The 14303-nt window shown below is 45.7% G+C and overlaps 2 protein-coding genes across 3 annotated transcripts in view; one reads left to right on the forward strand and one right to left on the reverse strand.

Annotated features, from left to right (window-relative positions):
• LOC115078357 (killer cell lectin-like receptor subfamily B member 1B allele C) overlaps positions 1–14303 on the forward strand; it is a 359813-nt gene that overhangs the window by 124327 nt on the left and 221183 nt on the right. The window lies entirely within an intron of this gene.
• The window catches only part of LOC115078355 (early activation antigen CD69-like), a 43717-nt gene continuing 31926 nt past the window's right edge, over positions 2513–14303 (reverse strand). The window contains exons 3-5 of the mRNA XM_029581259.1: positions 9719–9906; positions 9027–9130; positions 2513–3574 (exon numbers count right to left, since the gene is read on the reverse strand). Of these exons, the coding sequence (XP_029437119.1) occupies positions 3457–3574; positions 9027–9130; positions 9719–9906 (410 nt within the window). The 3' untranslated portion in view covers positions 2513–3456. The remainder of the gene's footprint in view (positions 3575–9026; positions 9131–9718; positions 9907–14303) is intronic.

The raw sequence follows: 14303 nt of genomic DNA on the forward strand, positions 1-14303 counted from the left end.
CCAGTTCTTCAACACAACCTCCTCCACACAGGAAAAACCACAATGACACAAAGATCTCGCAACTACACAGCCCTCATACCTATTATGATTTCTCCTCTCACACAACTACGAGGTCTAACACTATTTTCCCTTACGCTATTCAACGCTCAATCTCTCACCAAAAAATCCCTGATCCTCAATGACTATCTCTTGGACTCCAACCCAGACATATGCACCATAACAGAAACCTGGCTCAAACCAACAGACATAGCAATAATAAACCAACTCCCCACCGATCTCTACGACTTCTTCTCCCTCCCCCGTCTCAAAAAAAGGGGAGGGGGCATCCTTTTGGCAGCTAAAAAAGAGCTGAAATTCACCCAGCTTCCAGTCAAATCAGATCTAAACTTGAAGTAGGACTTTTCAAAACAGCGGATCTCCAAGTCCTACTCGTCTACACCCCTCCGGGTCTCCTGGACTCAGATGCCTCCCCTCTGATAGAAATCATAACAACACACTTGAATTTAGACTCCCCGACTATTGTTTTAGGAGATTTCAATTTACATGTGGACAACCCTACTCTTACCACCAATTGCGAGGCTCTACTCACGGCCCTCTCAGCTATGGGCTTTAATCAGATTGTTAACAAGCCCACCCATAAAGCCGGCCACACCCTGGACCTCATTTTCGTGAACGCAGGAATCAAATACACGTCCCCTCCTTCTTGCACTCCGGTCCCGTGGTCAGATCACTCACTAATCACCGCCACTTTCTCCCTGACACAATTCAGAAAAAATCCCCCACCGAAATCCTCATTTCTATACAGAAAATCCTGTTCTTCTAACGACCTCAACCACCAGCTCACCTCAGAGCTTCCCCATCTTCACCTCTCTGACCCTAACTCAGCCATCCTATCCTGGAACAACATCACCGAGACAGTAGCAAACAAACTATGTCCTCTTTCAGCAAAAAAACTAAACACAAACTCAACAAAAAGACAACCATGGTTCTCAAACAACCTCCATATGCTTAAGCAGAGCCTTAGACACAAAGAAAACAAATGGCGCAAGGCCCCAAGCCCCAGCACCTTAGCCACTTACAAACTCGCTTTACATCACTACAAGAACTCCACACTAAAATCAAAAAGGGATTACTATGCGAGCAAAATACATGACCTTGTATTTGATGCAAAAGCTCTTTTCGCTTACGTATCCAACCTGACTCACATCAACACTCCAGATATACCCATAGACCTAGCTCAATCCAAAGCAGAGGAATTAGCTACTTTCTTCCAAGATAAAATATCTAACCTGCTAAAGCGATTGACCCCTAGTAACAATCCTCTCACCGCTGATCTACAGATACTAAACAAAGGAACCTCCTTGGAATCTTTCGAACCCATCACAGCTTCTGATATCCTTCTGTTACTTAAGAAAATGAAACCCTCCTCCCACACCTTCGATCACTTACCTACAAAGCTCCTCCTTCTTATACCGGAAACAATCTCCAAAACCCTGGCAGATATCATAAACTGCTCATTATCCCAGGGAATTTTCCCAGAAGAACTTAAACTAGCTTCTCTAAAACCACTCTTAAAGAAACCCAATCTTGACCATAAAGACCCCAACAACTTTCGCCCGATTTCAAACCTTCCTTTTATTGCCAAGATAATGGAAAAGCTGGTCAATACTCTACTCTCCAACTACATTGAAGACCACAAAATACTTTACCCCTCTCAATATGGATTCCGTAAAGCATCAAGCACGGAAACTCTACTCATATCCCTGACTGACAACATCATCATGGGACTAGACAAAGGCCAATCCTTCTTACTCATCCTTCTAGACCTTTCGGCTGCATTTGATACTGTCAACCATTCCACCCTCCTCAACCAACTGTCGAACATAGGAATATCAGGAACTGCCCTATCATGGTTCAACTCATTCCTCAGCAACAGAGGATATAAGGTAAAGATCCACAACAAGGAATCTTCCCGACATTCCTCATCTTTAGGAGTTCCTCCCTTTCACCTACACTCTTTAATATTTACCTCCTTCCGCTCTGTCAACTACTAACCCGCCTGAAACTAATCCACTTCCTATACGCAGACGACGTGCAGATCCTGATCCCTATCAATGAAACCATAGCCAAAACTCTTGAATTCTGGGAACTCTGTCTTAAAGAAATCAATCTCCTCCTATCGAGTTTAAACTTGATATTAAATTCGGCTAAGACGGAACTTCTGATCATCTCACCTGAAAATAGTAACCCACTTCTGAGTCTTCCAACCAACCCACCTACCACCCAAACAAGGGACTTAGGAATAATTATCGACAACAACTTAAAATCGTTCAAACAAACTACTAAAGATGGATTCTACAAACTCCAAGTACTTAAAAGAATCAAACCGCTCCTGCACGTTTGAGACTTCAGAACGGTCCTTCAAGCAGTTATCTTTTGTAAGATAGACTACTGCAATTCTATCTTACTAGGTCTTCCTTCCGCTTCCATCAAACCCCTTCAGATGCTCCAGAACACAGCTGCGAGAATTCTGACCAACACCAGGAGAAGAGATCACATCTCCCCCTTTCTCAAGAACCTGCACTGGTTGCCTATACACTTTAGAATCATCCACAAATCCATCACTATTATCCACAAGGCCATACACATCATCAAACAACGCTCGATTTACAAATTCCTCTCAGACAACACACTTCCACCAGGCCCATCAGAGAAGCCTACAAAGGATCACTCCACGTCCCCCAAACCAAAACCACTCACTACCTAACTTTCAGAGACCGAGCCTTTTCCACAGCCGGCCCTTCATTATGGAACTCTATCCCTCCGGAGCTGAGACAAGAACCATGCCTACCAACTTTTAGAAAAAGGCTTAAGACTTGGCTATTTAAATAAGCCTTCCCAGACCTGATCTAAATGATAGCAATTTTACAAGAGACAGCAAACTATACAATAGATTTCATATCATAATGTAAATAATGTAAATATTTTAACCCCTACCGTTCGGCTCTCTTATTCTAATTTCTCTTCCCAGTTTAAGACCCTGTTGTAATGTAACTTTTGTTCTCCTTGCACTTGTTTTTTCGTTTCTTGTTCTCACCCCTTGTTGCATGTAAACCGGCATGATGTGGTTTCTAATCATGAATGCCGGTATAGAAAAACGCTAAATAAATAAGACTACAGCTCCAAGCATGTGGAAGGGCAAACCCAGGATGGGATCATCTCTGGGGGAGGTGGCAATCCATGCTACTGTACATGGACTGAAGAAACAAAGTCAGTTTTGTGTTTTGGTCACACACATTACGACCTGGCTGGGCGTCATCAGTGCAGCGCAGCCCTTGAGCTGGAGTATTTTGCCTTTCTGGCTGTGTTTGAGAGTCACTTTCAAGACAGCACAGCAGCCCGGAAAGACAGCAAAGGCAGCTACAGATGCGTATGTGAAAAGACCCTTCCATGCTCTTAAAAATGTGAATGCCCTGATTCGGTGCAAATCCATTTTCTGTGCATCAGGCAGCTGGCACTTCTGATGCTGGCATGATTCAGGTAAGCACAATCTGATTCTGCCAAAATGGGAAACCTGCAACACAAACAGAGAGAAAAAATGTCACTGCAAGGGAACCCTGAACACACTTTAAAGAAAAAAAACCCCACCTAAGATAGCGAAGACTTTAAGGGATCTAAAAACGTGAAAATGTAAAACTCTGAAGTTGCTGGCAGAATTCAATCAAAAAATAGTCTTTGGTTAATGTTGGCCGGCAGTGGTGGGATTGTAGGGAGCTGACCCCACTAGAACGAGCAGACCACTTACACTGGTTGCATGGAAAGGCTCTTGGTGCTTTCCCACCCAGAAATTATTGCACCCCCACTGTCCTGAGCCCGACCAGCTGTCTCGACCCGTAAGCTTTTCCTTCCCTGAGTCTGCAGGGCTGGAAGGAGCGACCACCAAATCATAGGGGAGGAAGGCATTACCGGCGACGATCAGTCACTCAGAAAGCTCCCTCACGTCCCTCCCACCTTCTGCATTTAGAGAGAAATGTTGTAGCGAGCTGCATAAACCTTCAGGCTATAACCGGAGCCCCCATTCCCTGGGGCAGAATTTGCAAGAATCTGCAGCAATTATGTGGCTCCTTTGCATAATTTTGCATATATTTACAATTTAAATATATATATATATATTTTATTTTTTTTTTTACTTTATAACAATAAAGTTGTTTTGTGACGTTTCTGTCCAGCTAATTTATTTGGTTCTTTATTAGATGAGAACGAGCTCTCAGTGATGAGGGCTGGAAGGAGGTAAGGAACCGGGGAATAGGAAGAGAAGGAATCTTAGGCAGGAGGAGTAACGGGATGGAGGAGGGAGGGGATGGGAAGAAAAGAGGAAGGGGAGAGACGAGGGGGTCAGGAGTGGGATGGAGGAGGGAGGATCAGTGATGGGAAAATGAGAAGCAGGAGGGTTGAGGATGGAAGAGGAGGGGAGAGGTAAGGAATCCACAAGCCCCACAATCCTACCCCACCCCCTCCTTTCCCTCCTCTCCCCCACCCAATCCTGATACCCTCCCTCCATCCCCACGATCCCCAGTTCACATCCTCCCTTCCCCTCCCCCAGTTCTCACCGTCCCTCCCTCTCCCTGCCCCCATTTCCGGTTCACTCTGTCCCTCCCTCCTCCCCAATCCCTGGTAGTTTCTCCTCCTTCCTTTCCCCCCACCTCCTGCCAAGTCTCACTGCAGCCCCCCAGGATCCCCTCATTCAGTTAAACAGGAGCCGGGGACGGCCGTCCCTGCAGCCCCTCAGATGACTCCCTCTCCTCCTGTCGGGCTTGGCTGCACATTTTACTTACTGAATCGCGCGGGAATAACTAATAGGGCCTTCAACGTGCATTTGGATATTGTGGGCGCTATTAGTTTCGGGGGGGTTGGATGCGCGTTTTCGACGCGCTGTTACCCCTTACTGAATAAGGGGTAAAGCTAGTGCGTCGAAGACACGCGTCCAAATAGTGCACTGTACTGAATCGGCCTGCAAGTTATATAATTAAGAAATACCATATTTAACAGCTCTCTAAATTCAAGTCCTCAAATGAGGGGGCAGATACATCTCTACCTAAAGAAATTCAAAATACTATCTCTTAAAGAAATTTCCAGACATTTACACAGCGACAAGTACATTTCTAAGAGGGACCAGGAGTCTCTAAACAGGGTATTGCAGGAGTTATAGATGTCTTCGGGGTTTTCCCAACTAAGAATTGGGTTAATTGTGGGGGATCGAAGAAAACATACGTGTTTTCTAAATATTTAACAATACATTTACATGGAAATTTCAAGAAATATTTCCCCCCAATTAATAAGACCTGTGGTCTCAGCAATAGGAAAGCTTTTCTCCTCTTCTGGGTTTCACGTGAAACGTCCGGGAAAGCACGAATTCTACATCCCAAATAACTCATTTCTGTTCCTCAACACCATTTTTAATAGCCATTCCCTATCAGCCTGTGGTGCTAAAGTCACTATGAGAGTTGCAGGGACGGCCATCTCCGAATCAGATGTCTCCAAGATTGTGAAAAGATCAAAATCAGATAGGTCTTATTGGATCCATATCACCTCCTTGTTCTGTTGGTGTTATTCTGAACTTAGGAAGATTTTTATTTATTTATTTTTATTTAAACACTTTTATGTACCGACATTCATAGCAATATCACATCGGTTTACAGGCAACAGGGGTAAATCAAATGAACCAAAAGATAGTAAAGTATTACAGAACCATAGAACAAGGTTTTTCAAACAAATGATGGCCTAGAGCAGTGATGGCCAACCTTTTGCGCTCAGTGTGTCAAAATTCATAAAAAAAAACCAAGCATATCTCGGGTGGTGTGTCACTTCTAGAAAAATCCATAATTTTGTGATATTTGTAGCTCTAATATTAATAACAAAAAGTTATAATTTTAATATATGTTCTGTATTTATTAATAAAGCAAAAACAAATAATTTTTTACCTTACCTGCTTAGTGACTTTTTTGTTGCTGAATTTCATTGGCTAAATCTTCAATTAAAACACCTCCCCCTCCACCCCCCCCCCCCACAAATTCTTACTCCCCTGGATTTTCTCATACACACTCATGCTCTCACACTCACTGGCTCCCTCACATACAGGCAAGCTCCCAGTCATTCTCATACACACATACACCCCCAGGCAGGCACCCATTCATACACATTCACACACTAAAGGCAGACCCCCCTCTCTTTTGCCAGCAACCTCGGAGCCTCTCTCATTCCTCTGCTGCCTCTGTCACTGATGCCGCGTGGCTACTGGGGAGGTGCTGATTGCTGCTACTGGCACTGAAGCCCATTCTGCTGCCTCCTCTGTGCAGGCCCCGTGGGCTTCCACTTCCTCCATGTTGATCTCGTACATTGTGAGATCCGCATAGAGAAAGTGCTACTCTTGCACATTCCCAAAGATTACATGTGCCAATCACTAAAAAGTAATTTATTTTGTTTTTTACCTTTGCTGTCTGATCTTCGTTTTCTAATTGGTTGGTCACAGGCTTTTTTTCTCACCTTCCCTTTCTTATTTTTTTGCCAATTCCTTTTATATTGTCTTTTTTTCTGTTTCTTTTCTCTCCATCTTCTTCCCTCAAACACACATGTTCTCATTCTCACGTGCATTTCTCTCTCACACACGCACAGGCTCTCACTGTCACATGCTGTGTCTCATACAATCATTCATACACTCAGTCTCTCACTCCCACATGCTGTCTTGCCCAAGCACAGGTTCTCACTGTCACATGCTGTCTCTCTCACACACACACAGGCTCTCACATGCTGTCTCTGCAAACATTTAGGTCCTCACTCTCACATACAATCTCTCAACTCATCTCATACACGCACACACACACCCTCTACAGACCCTCAGCCTCTCTCTCACCTCTGGGCCTCCTCTTCGCGGGTCGCCGCAGGATGGGCTCTACGGTGGCCCTGCTACCGGGCCTCTTCTTCTCGGGCCGCTGCGACTTGAGATTCGTGGGGGCCCGTAAACGCAAGTGCTGCTCCACTTCTGCACACGCTGATGCTTCCCCTCCTTCCTGCCCACGCGGCTCCAGCAACGTTTACTTCCGGGGACACAGGCAGGAAGGAGGAGCATCAGCGCGTTTAAACACGATCTTTTTCTTGGCCTTGCCGATCTGCCTGTCGCTGCGCCCGGGGGCATTGGGGGGGATCATAAAAAACTAGTTTTAAAGGGTCGGCGCAGCCAATTAAAAAAAAGGCTCTGCGCAGCAGATAAAAAAAAAAAATTCCCGATAGTCCACAAAACGCTGCGCGTGACAGCAAAAAGTCTCGGCGTGTCACCTCTGACACGTGTGTCAGAGGTGACACGCGTGTCATAGGTTAGCCATCACTGGCCTAGAGTAACAGCCAAGAGTAACAGTTAATATAATATAGAATATAATAGAATATATGTTATAATATAATACAAATATTGTCGTCGAGAAACAGGGAATTGTAAACCGGAGTTGTGGATAGTGGGCATCAGGGTGGAGGAGATTGTAGGGGGTACTAAGGTTGAGATAGATTGGAGATGGGGAATGGCGGGGTGCGGGTTCTTCAGGTATAGGCTTGATCAAACAGCCAGGTCTTTAGTTTTTTTTTTTGAATGTGGCCGTACAGTGCTCCTGTCGCAGATCTGGAGGCATGAAATTCCATATGGTTGGACCGGCTAAAGATATAGCACTTCCGCCAATAACTAAGATAAAATATCTTAGTTATTGGCGGAAGTGCAGAGTCTCAGATCTTAAGAACTTCTTTCAGGTAATTCTTAAAAACCTCTCTCGGAGGTCTTAAGGGTATCTGGGGAAAATTTATAAACCTCAGATTTCTGCCTTTTACCAAATTTTCAAGATTTTCAATCTTCAAAGCAGTGTCGTTCTTATCTTTTATCATCATTGCTTGCTTCTGTTGGATCCCATTTAATTCAATCCTAATAGCTGAAACCTGATTTTCCAATTCCACACATTCATTTGAAACAGTCTCGATTTTAATTTCTTGCTGTTTAACTTGCGCTGTTACAGGAATCAGTTGTTGAAGAATGGAGTGTTTCATATCATTTATGGCTTCCCACAATGTTTCCAATTAAAAAGTCAAATGTCTTACCATAGGTGGCATTTCTATTGTGGGTATTCTGCCGGTTACTCCCGCAGTCTCCCTCGATTCTCCAGCTACCATTCCGGCTCGCCCTGATGTCTCTTTTGGGCTTGAAGTCATCACAGCCGCTCCTCCCAGTCCCGCCTGGCAAGATCCCTCAATGCTTCAGTTGTAGATTACTTGCCCCGGTTGTAAAGCTCCTCTTGTGATCGCTGGGTTCGCCAGAGGGGACCTTTCTACGGAACTAAACGAAGATGTTGAGCCAGGGAGAGAGGAGAGCTCAGCTTCCCCTCCTCCTCTCTCCAGCGGCTGCTGTCCCGTTCCCATATCGCTGCGCCAAACATGAGCGTCCATCGTACCGCTTATGGACGTCACCGAGGTCGTCACGGTGTATGAAGTCCTCGTTTTTCGTTTCCTCCCCATTTAGAAGTAAGTAGTCACAAGAAACAAAGGTTTTTAAACTCTCAGCCGAGAGCACTCACGCTGAGCAAAACAGTCTGGCGGCCATCTTAGATCTGCCCCTAGATGGCAAGGGCTGAATTTCACTGCCTTTGCCATTAGAGACCAGGGCCTTGGCTAGAATATGCTCAAGTTACACCAATTTTCAAAGTGGACTTGTGTGTGTAAGTTTATTTTTATAACACTGCGTGCGCACAGTTACAGCTGCTAATTGCTGTGCAAGGTTTTGTGGAGAGAATTTATGCAGATGCTTTATAAAAGAAGAAATTAGACGTGCGAGTCCCAGCCCCACCCAGGCTCCATCCCCTACTCTCGCATACAGTGTGGCTCACACGTAACTTAGCGCACGCATTGCTCGCAGCTCTCTAATGACCGATGTGCCTGTGGATAAAGCAGCGCCCGAGCCGCTGAAGTCCCTTTGAAAATGACTCTCTGTGACTTACAGGTTATTGAACTCCGATCCATCCGGCCATTTCCACGGCTGCCCTTGCTCTCTTCTCAGACCGATCCAGTGATCGGAGGGACCTTTATAGCGCAGCATGAAATCCTTCAAGGAAATAAAAACACGACTCAGAGAGGCTCCTTCATGTGAGCGTTTATTATCAGAGGGAGGGGCTCCATGCAGCCTGCACTTTCATATTAAAGGCACAACTGTGCTTCCCCATAGGGGACAGAAGTAACTCAGACTGCTCAACCTTTCTCCATGCTCCCTCCCTCTGGCTCTCATCAGGAAGCCAGAATGCACACCTCACTTCCTTACTCAGCTCCCATCATGTACTGCCCACCTCCCCATGTCTTCCCCATCCACTTCTCATCAGAAATCATCCTGCTTAACTTCTCTGCATGCTCCATCCAGGCTGACCTGCCCTTCAGTCCAATAAACCATCAGATCCCACCTACTCCCTATTAAGCAACCTACTTTTCAAACAAATTATCTACAGACACAGGAACAAGAATGAGGGTGAAGAGCAGGATGGAGTGCACAGCCCAGGAGCCGCAGCTGGAAAGGAGAATACAGGACACAAAAACCTCCCGCACCAAAACTAATTTATAAATACCAAGGAGCACTGCCATTATCCTGGAAATGAATGCATCTCCTCCCCAGGCTGCTGTGGGAGGGACCCCTCACACTCACCAGTTCCTGCCGGGTCTCCATGTGAGCGAGGGAGGCGTTGTGAGAGGCGCAGAAGCTCTGGCTCTCATTCCAATCTCTAATCTCCACAGAGAAAAAGTAACATTTCCTTCTGTACCAGATCCAGCCGTCTGCACAGGGATCTGCAGGAGGACGGGCCGAGGAATAGCCAGGAACTTCACTTAGTTTAGCTAAAAATAAGAGAATAAGTCCAGCACAGATAACTTAGGGAACACAAGCACTGAAGCAAATTAAACAAACATCTCCCTTTCCCCTCGAAAAAGAAGAGAAGCTTTTGGTAAGTTTAGTTATATTATTTTAAGTGTACATTCATCTTTTCGCTTTGTATTTTGGGAGGGAAGGCAGTGCAAGGCCAGCTATCAGGCCGATACAATAAGATGCGTGGGAGAGCCAGCGAGCGCCCCCTCTCCCGACAAATGCCTAGGCCACTCTCCTGGGTGCGCGATTCACTAAACCAAGGCATGCAAATTAGGGCCCGCAGTAAAAGGAACTGCAGCTGTCAGCGGGTTTGACAGCCGATACTCAATTTTACCGGCGTCGGTTCTCGAGCCCGCTGACAGCCATGGGTTCGGAAACCGGACACTGGCAAAACTGAGCATCCATCTTGTAACCCGTGGGCAGATTTTTAATTTTTTTTTTATTTTTGGGGCTATGATATTTTTTCTTATTTTTGGCGCTATGATATTAAGTCGGAGGGTACACAGAAAAGCAGTTTTTACTGCTTTTCTGTGCACTTTCCCGGTGCCCGAAGAAATTAACGCCGACCTTTGGACAGGCGTTAATTTCTGAAAGTAAAATGTGTGGCTTGGCTGCACATTTTACTTTCTGTATGGTTCAGGACTAATAGGCTCATCAACATGAGCCTATTAGTCCCATACGATAGGGGAGGAGGAATAGCCTAGTGGTTAGAGCAGTGGACTACAAACCAGGAGACCAGGGTTCGAGTCCACTTGCCCAAGGTCACTCCTTGTGACCTTGGGCAAGTCACTCCTTGTGACCTTGGGCAAGTCACTTTACCCTCCATTGCCTCAGGTACAAAAACTTAGATTGTAAGCCCTCTGGGGATAGAGAAATACCTACAGTACCTGAATGTAAACGGGTGTGATATCTCAATTGAGATTGAATGTTGGTAAATAAAAATAAATAATAAACATGCATTTGCATGTTGTGGGTGCTATTAGTTTCAGGGAGATTGGATGCACATTTTGCACGCACTATTATCCCTTACTGTATAAGGGGTAAAAATAGTGCATCGAAAATGCATGGCCAAACTGGGGCTAAAGGTGAGCTTGGCCAACCGTACCATACTGAATTGGCCCATATGATAGTAAACTATAGGACATAGTAATGAAGCCAGAAAAAGAGCAAACGGTCCATCCAGTCTGCCCAGCGAGCTTCATAATGGTAGTAACTGTTTCTCCCTGCCGGTTACCCCCAAGCCTTATGTTAAGGGTTGTGATATATTTACACTGCAAACCAAGAAACTCTCAAACCCATTGCATAATTACTGCTAGCAACACTTATACAGGGGGAACAGCCCTCATAATTCAGTCTGTGCTGCTGCTGGAACGGGCTTTGCTTTGGACTTGGCTGTAGAAGCAGTCGTGCGCTTTCTCCCTAAAGTCTGCCTATCAGTATCCTGGATCAAGTTGGGGCCCAGCATAGGCTGTCATCAAATCTAATTTCAAATTTTTCCCCTACTGTCGAACCATGAAGTGATATTGCAGATGTGTCACAAGCATCAACAACAACTGGTTAAGGGTAATAACTACTACAACATGCAGGTTACCTCATGCACCCATTCCTTCATTTCCAACCTCTACTCTTTAGGGATGCACAATGTTTAATCCATGCCCCTTTGAATTTAATGTTTTCATCTTCACCACCTCCTCCAGAAGGACATTCCAAGACGACCACCCTCTCCATGAAGAAATATTTCCTGACGCTGGTTCTCAATCATCCAACCCCCCCCCGAGTTTCATTTCACAATCCCTAGTTCTACATTTTCCTTCCCAGCGAAAGGAAGTTTGTGCATCATTAAAACCTCTCAGGTATCTGAAGGTCTGTATCACATCTCCCCTGCACCTCCTCTCCTCCAGGGTGCACCTATTAGATCCTTCAGCCTCTCCTCAAAGGGCTTCCGATGCTGACCCCACACCATTTTGGTCTCTTCCTTGGACCGCCTCGATCCTGTCTCCATCCTTTTTGAGATATGAGAACCAGTACTGAATGCAGTACTCCAGGTGAGGCCTCACTGAGGGCCTGTACAAGGGCATCACCAGCTCCTTTTTCTTAATGGTTATTCCTCTTTGCAGCCCAGCACTTTTCTGGCTTTAGCTATCACCTTGTCACATTGCTTTGCTGCTTTCAGATCACCAGACACTGTCACCCCAAGGTCCCTCTCCCAGTCCATGTACAGTCTTATATCCCCCATCACATACAGCTCTTTTGGATTACCGCACCCCAAATGCATGACTCTGCACTTCTTAGCACTGAATCCCAGCTGCCAAATCCTCAACCAGTCTACAGGCTTCCTTACATCACTTTTCATTCTCTCCTCAGGCATGTCCGCTCTATTGCAGGTCTTAGTATCATCCGCAAATAGGCAAACTTTACCTTCTGTCCCTTGTGCAATGTCACTCACAAAGATATTGGACAGAACCGGATCCAACATTGATTGCTGTGTCACTCCACTTAACATGGTTCTCTCTTCAGAGCAGGTTTCATTTACCCTCACACGCTGTCTCCTGTCAGTCAACCTGTTTGTAATCCACGCCACCACCTTGGTGCTTACTCCCAAGATTTTCATTTTATTTACAAACCTCAATGCTTTGACAGAAATGCAAAAGAAGCTGCAGATGTGCAATTCCAAAGTCCCTTCCATACTGTTTCTAAAAAGGTCTGTAACTCTGTCCCCTGAGACCTCCAGTCCTAGAGGTGACAAGCTCTGTATCCCTGCTCCCATCCCCTGATCCCTCCAGTCCTAGAGGTGACAGGCTCTGTATCCCTGCTCCCATCCCCTGATCCCTCCAGTCCTAGAGGTGACGGGCTCTGTATCCCTGCACCCATCCCCTGATCCCTCCAGTCCTAGAGGTGACAGGCTCTGTATCCCTGCGCCCATCCCCTGATCCCTCCAGTCCTAGAGGTGACAGGCTCTGTATCCCTGCTCCCATCCCCTGATCCCTCCAGTCCTAGAGGTGACAGGCTCTGTATCCCTGCTCCCATCCCCTGATCCCTCCAGTCCTAGAGGTGACAGGCTCTGTATCCCTGCTCCCATCCCCTGATCCCTCCAGTCCTAGAGGTGACAGGCTCTGTATCCCTGCTCCCATCCCCTGATCCCTCCAGTGCTAGAGGTGACAGGCTCTGTGTATCCCTGCTCCCATCCCCTAATCCCTCCAGACCTAGAGGTGACGGGCTCTGTATCCCTGCTCCCATCCCCTGATCCCTCCAGCCCTAGGGGTGACAGGCTCTGTATCCCTGCCCCCATCCCCTGATCCCTCCAGTCCTAGAGGTGACAGGCTCTGTATCATAAGAACATAAGAAAAGAACATAAGAAAATGCCATACTGGGTCAGACCAAGGGTCCATCAAGCCCAGCATCCTGTTTCCAACAGTGGCCAATCCAGGCCATAAGAACCTGGCAAGTACCCAAAAACTAAGTCTATTCCATGTAACCCTTGCTAATGGCAGTAGCTATTCTCTAAGTGAACTTAATAGCAGGTAATGGACTTCTCCTCCAAGAACTTATCCAATCCTTTTTTAAACACAGCTATACTAACTGCACGAACCACATCCTCTGGCAACAAATTCCAGAGTTTAATTGTGCGTTGAGTAAAAAAGAACTTTCTCCAATTAGTCTTAAATGTGCCCCATGCTAACTTCATGGAGTGCCCCCTAGTCTTTCTACTATCCGAAAGAGTAAATAACCGATTCACATCTACCTCTGTTCTAGACCTCTCATGATTTTAAACACCTCTATCATATCCCCCCTCAGTCGTCTCTTCTCCAAGCTGAAAAGTCCTAACCTCTTTAGTCTTTCCTCATAGGGGAGTTGTTCCATTCCCCTTATCATTTTGGTAGCCCTTCTCTGTACCTTCTCCATCGCAATTATATCTTTTTTGAGATGCGGCAACCAGAATTGTACACAGTATTCAAGGTGCGGTCTCACCATGGAGCGATACAGAGGCATTATGACATTTTCCGTTTTATTCACCATTCCTTTTCTAATAATTCCCAACATTCTGTTTGCTTTTTTGACTGCCGCAGCACACTGAACCGACGATTTCAATGTGTTATCCACTATGACACCTAGATCTCTTTCTTGGGTTGTAGCACCTAATATGGAACCCAACATTGTGTAATTATAGCATGGGTTATTTTTCCCTATATGCATCACCTTGCACTTATCCACATTAAATTTCATCTGCCATTTGGATGCCCAATTTTCCAGTCTCACAAGGTCTTCCTGCAATTTATCACAATCTGCTTGTGATTTAACTACTCTGAACAATTTTGTGTCATCTGCAAATTTGATTATCTCACTCGTCGTATTTCTTTCCAGATCATTT

This window comes from Rhinatrema bivittatum, chromosome 16 (genome assembly GCF_901001135.1).
Source record: "Rhinatrema bivittatum chromosome 16, aRhiBiv1.1, whole genome shotgun sequence".
NCBI lineage: Eukaryota > Metazoa > Chordata > Amphibia > Gymnophiona > Rhinatrematidae > Rhinatrema > Rhinatrema bivittatum.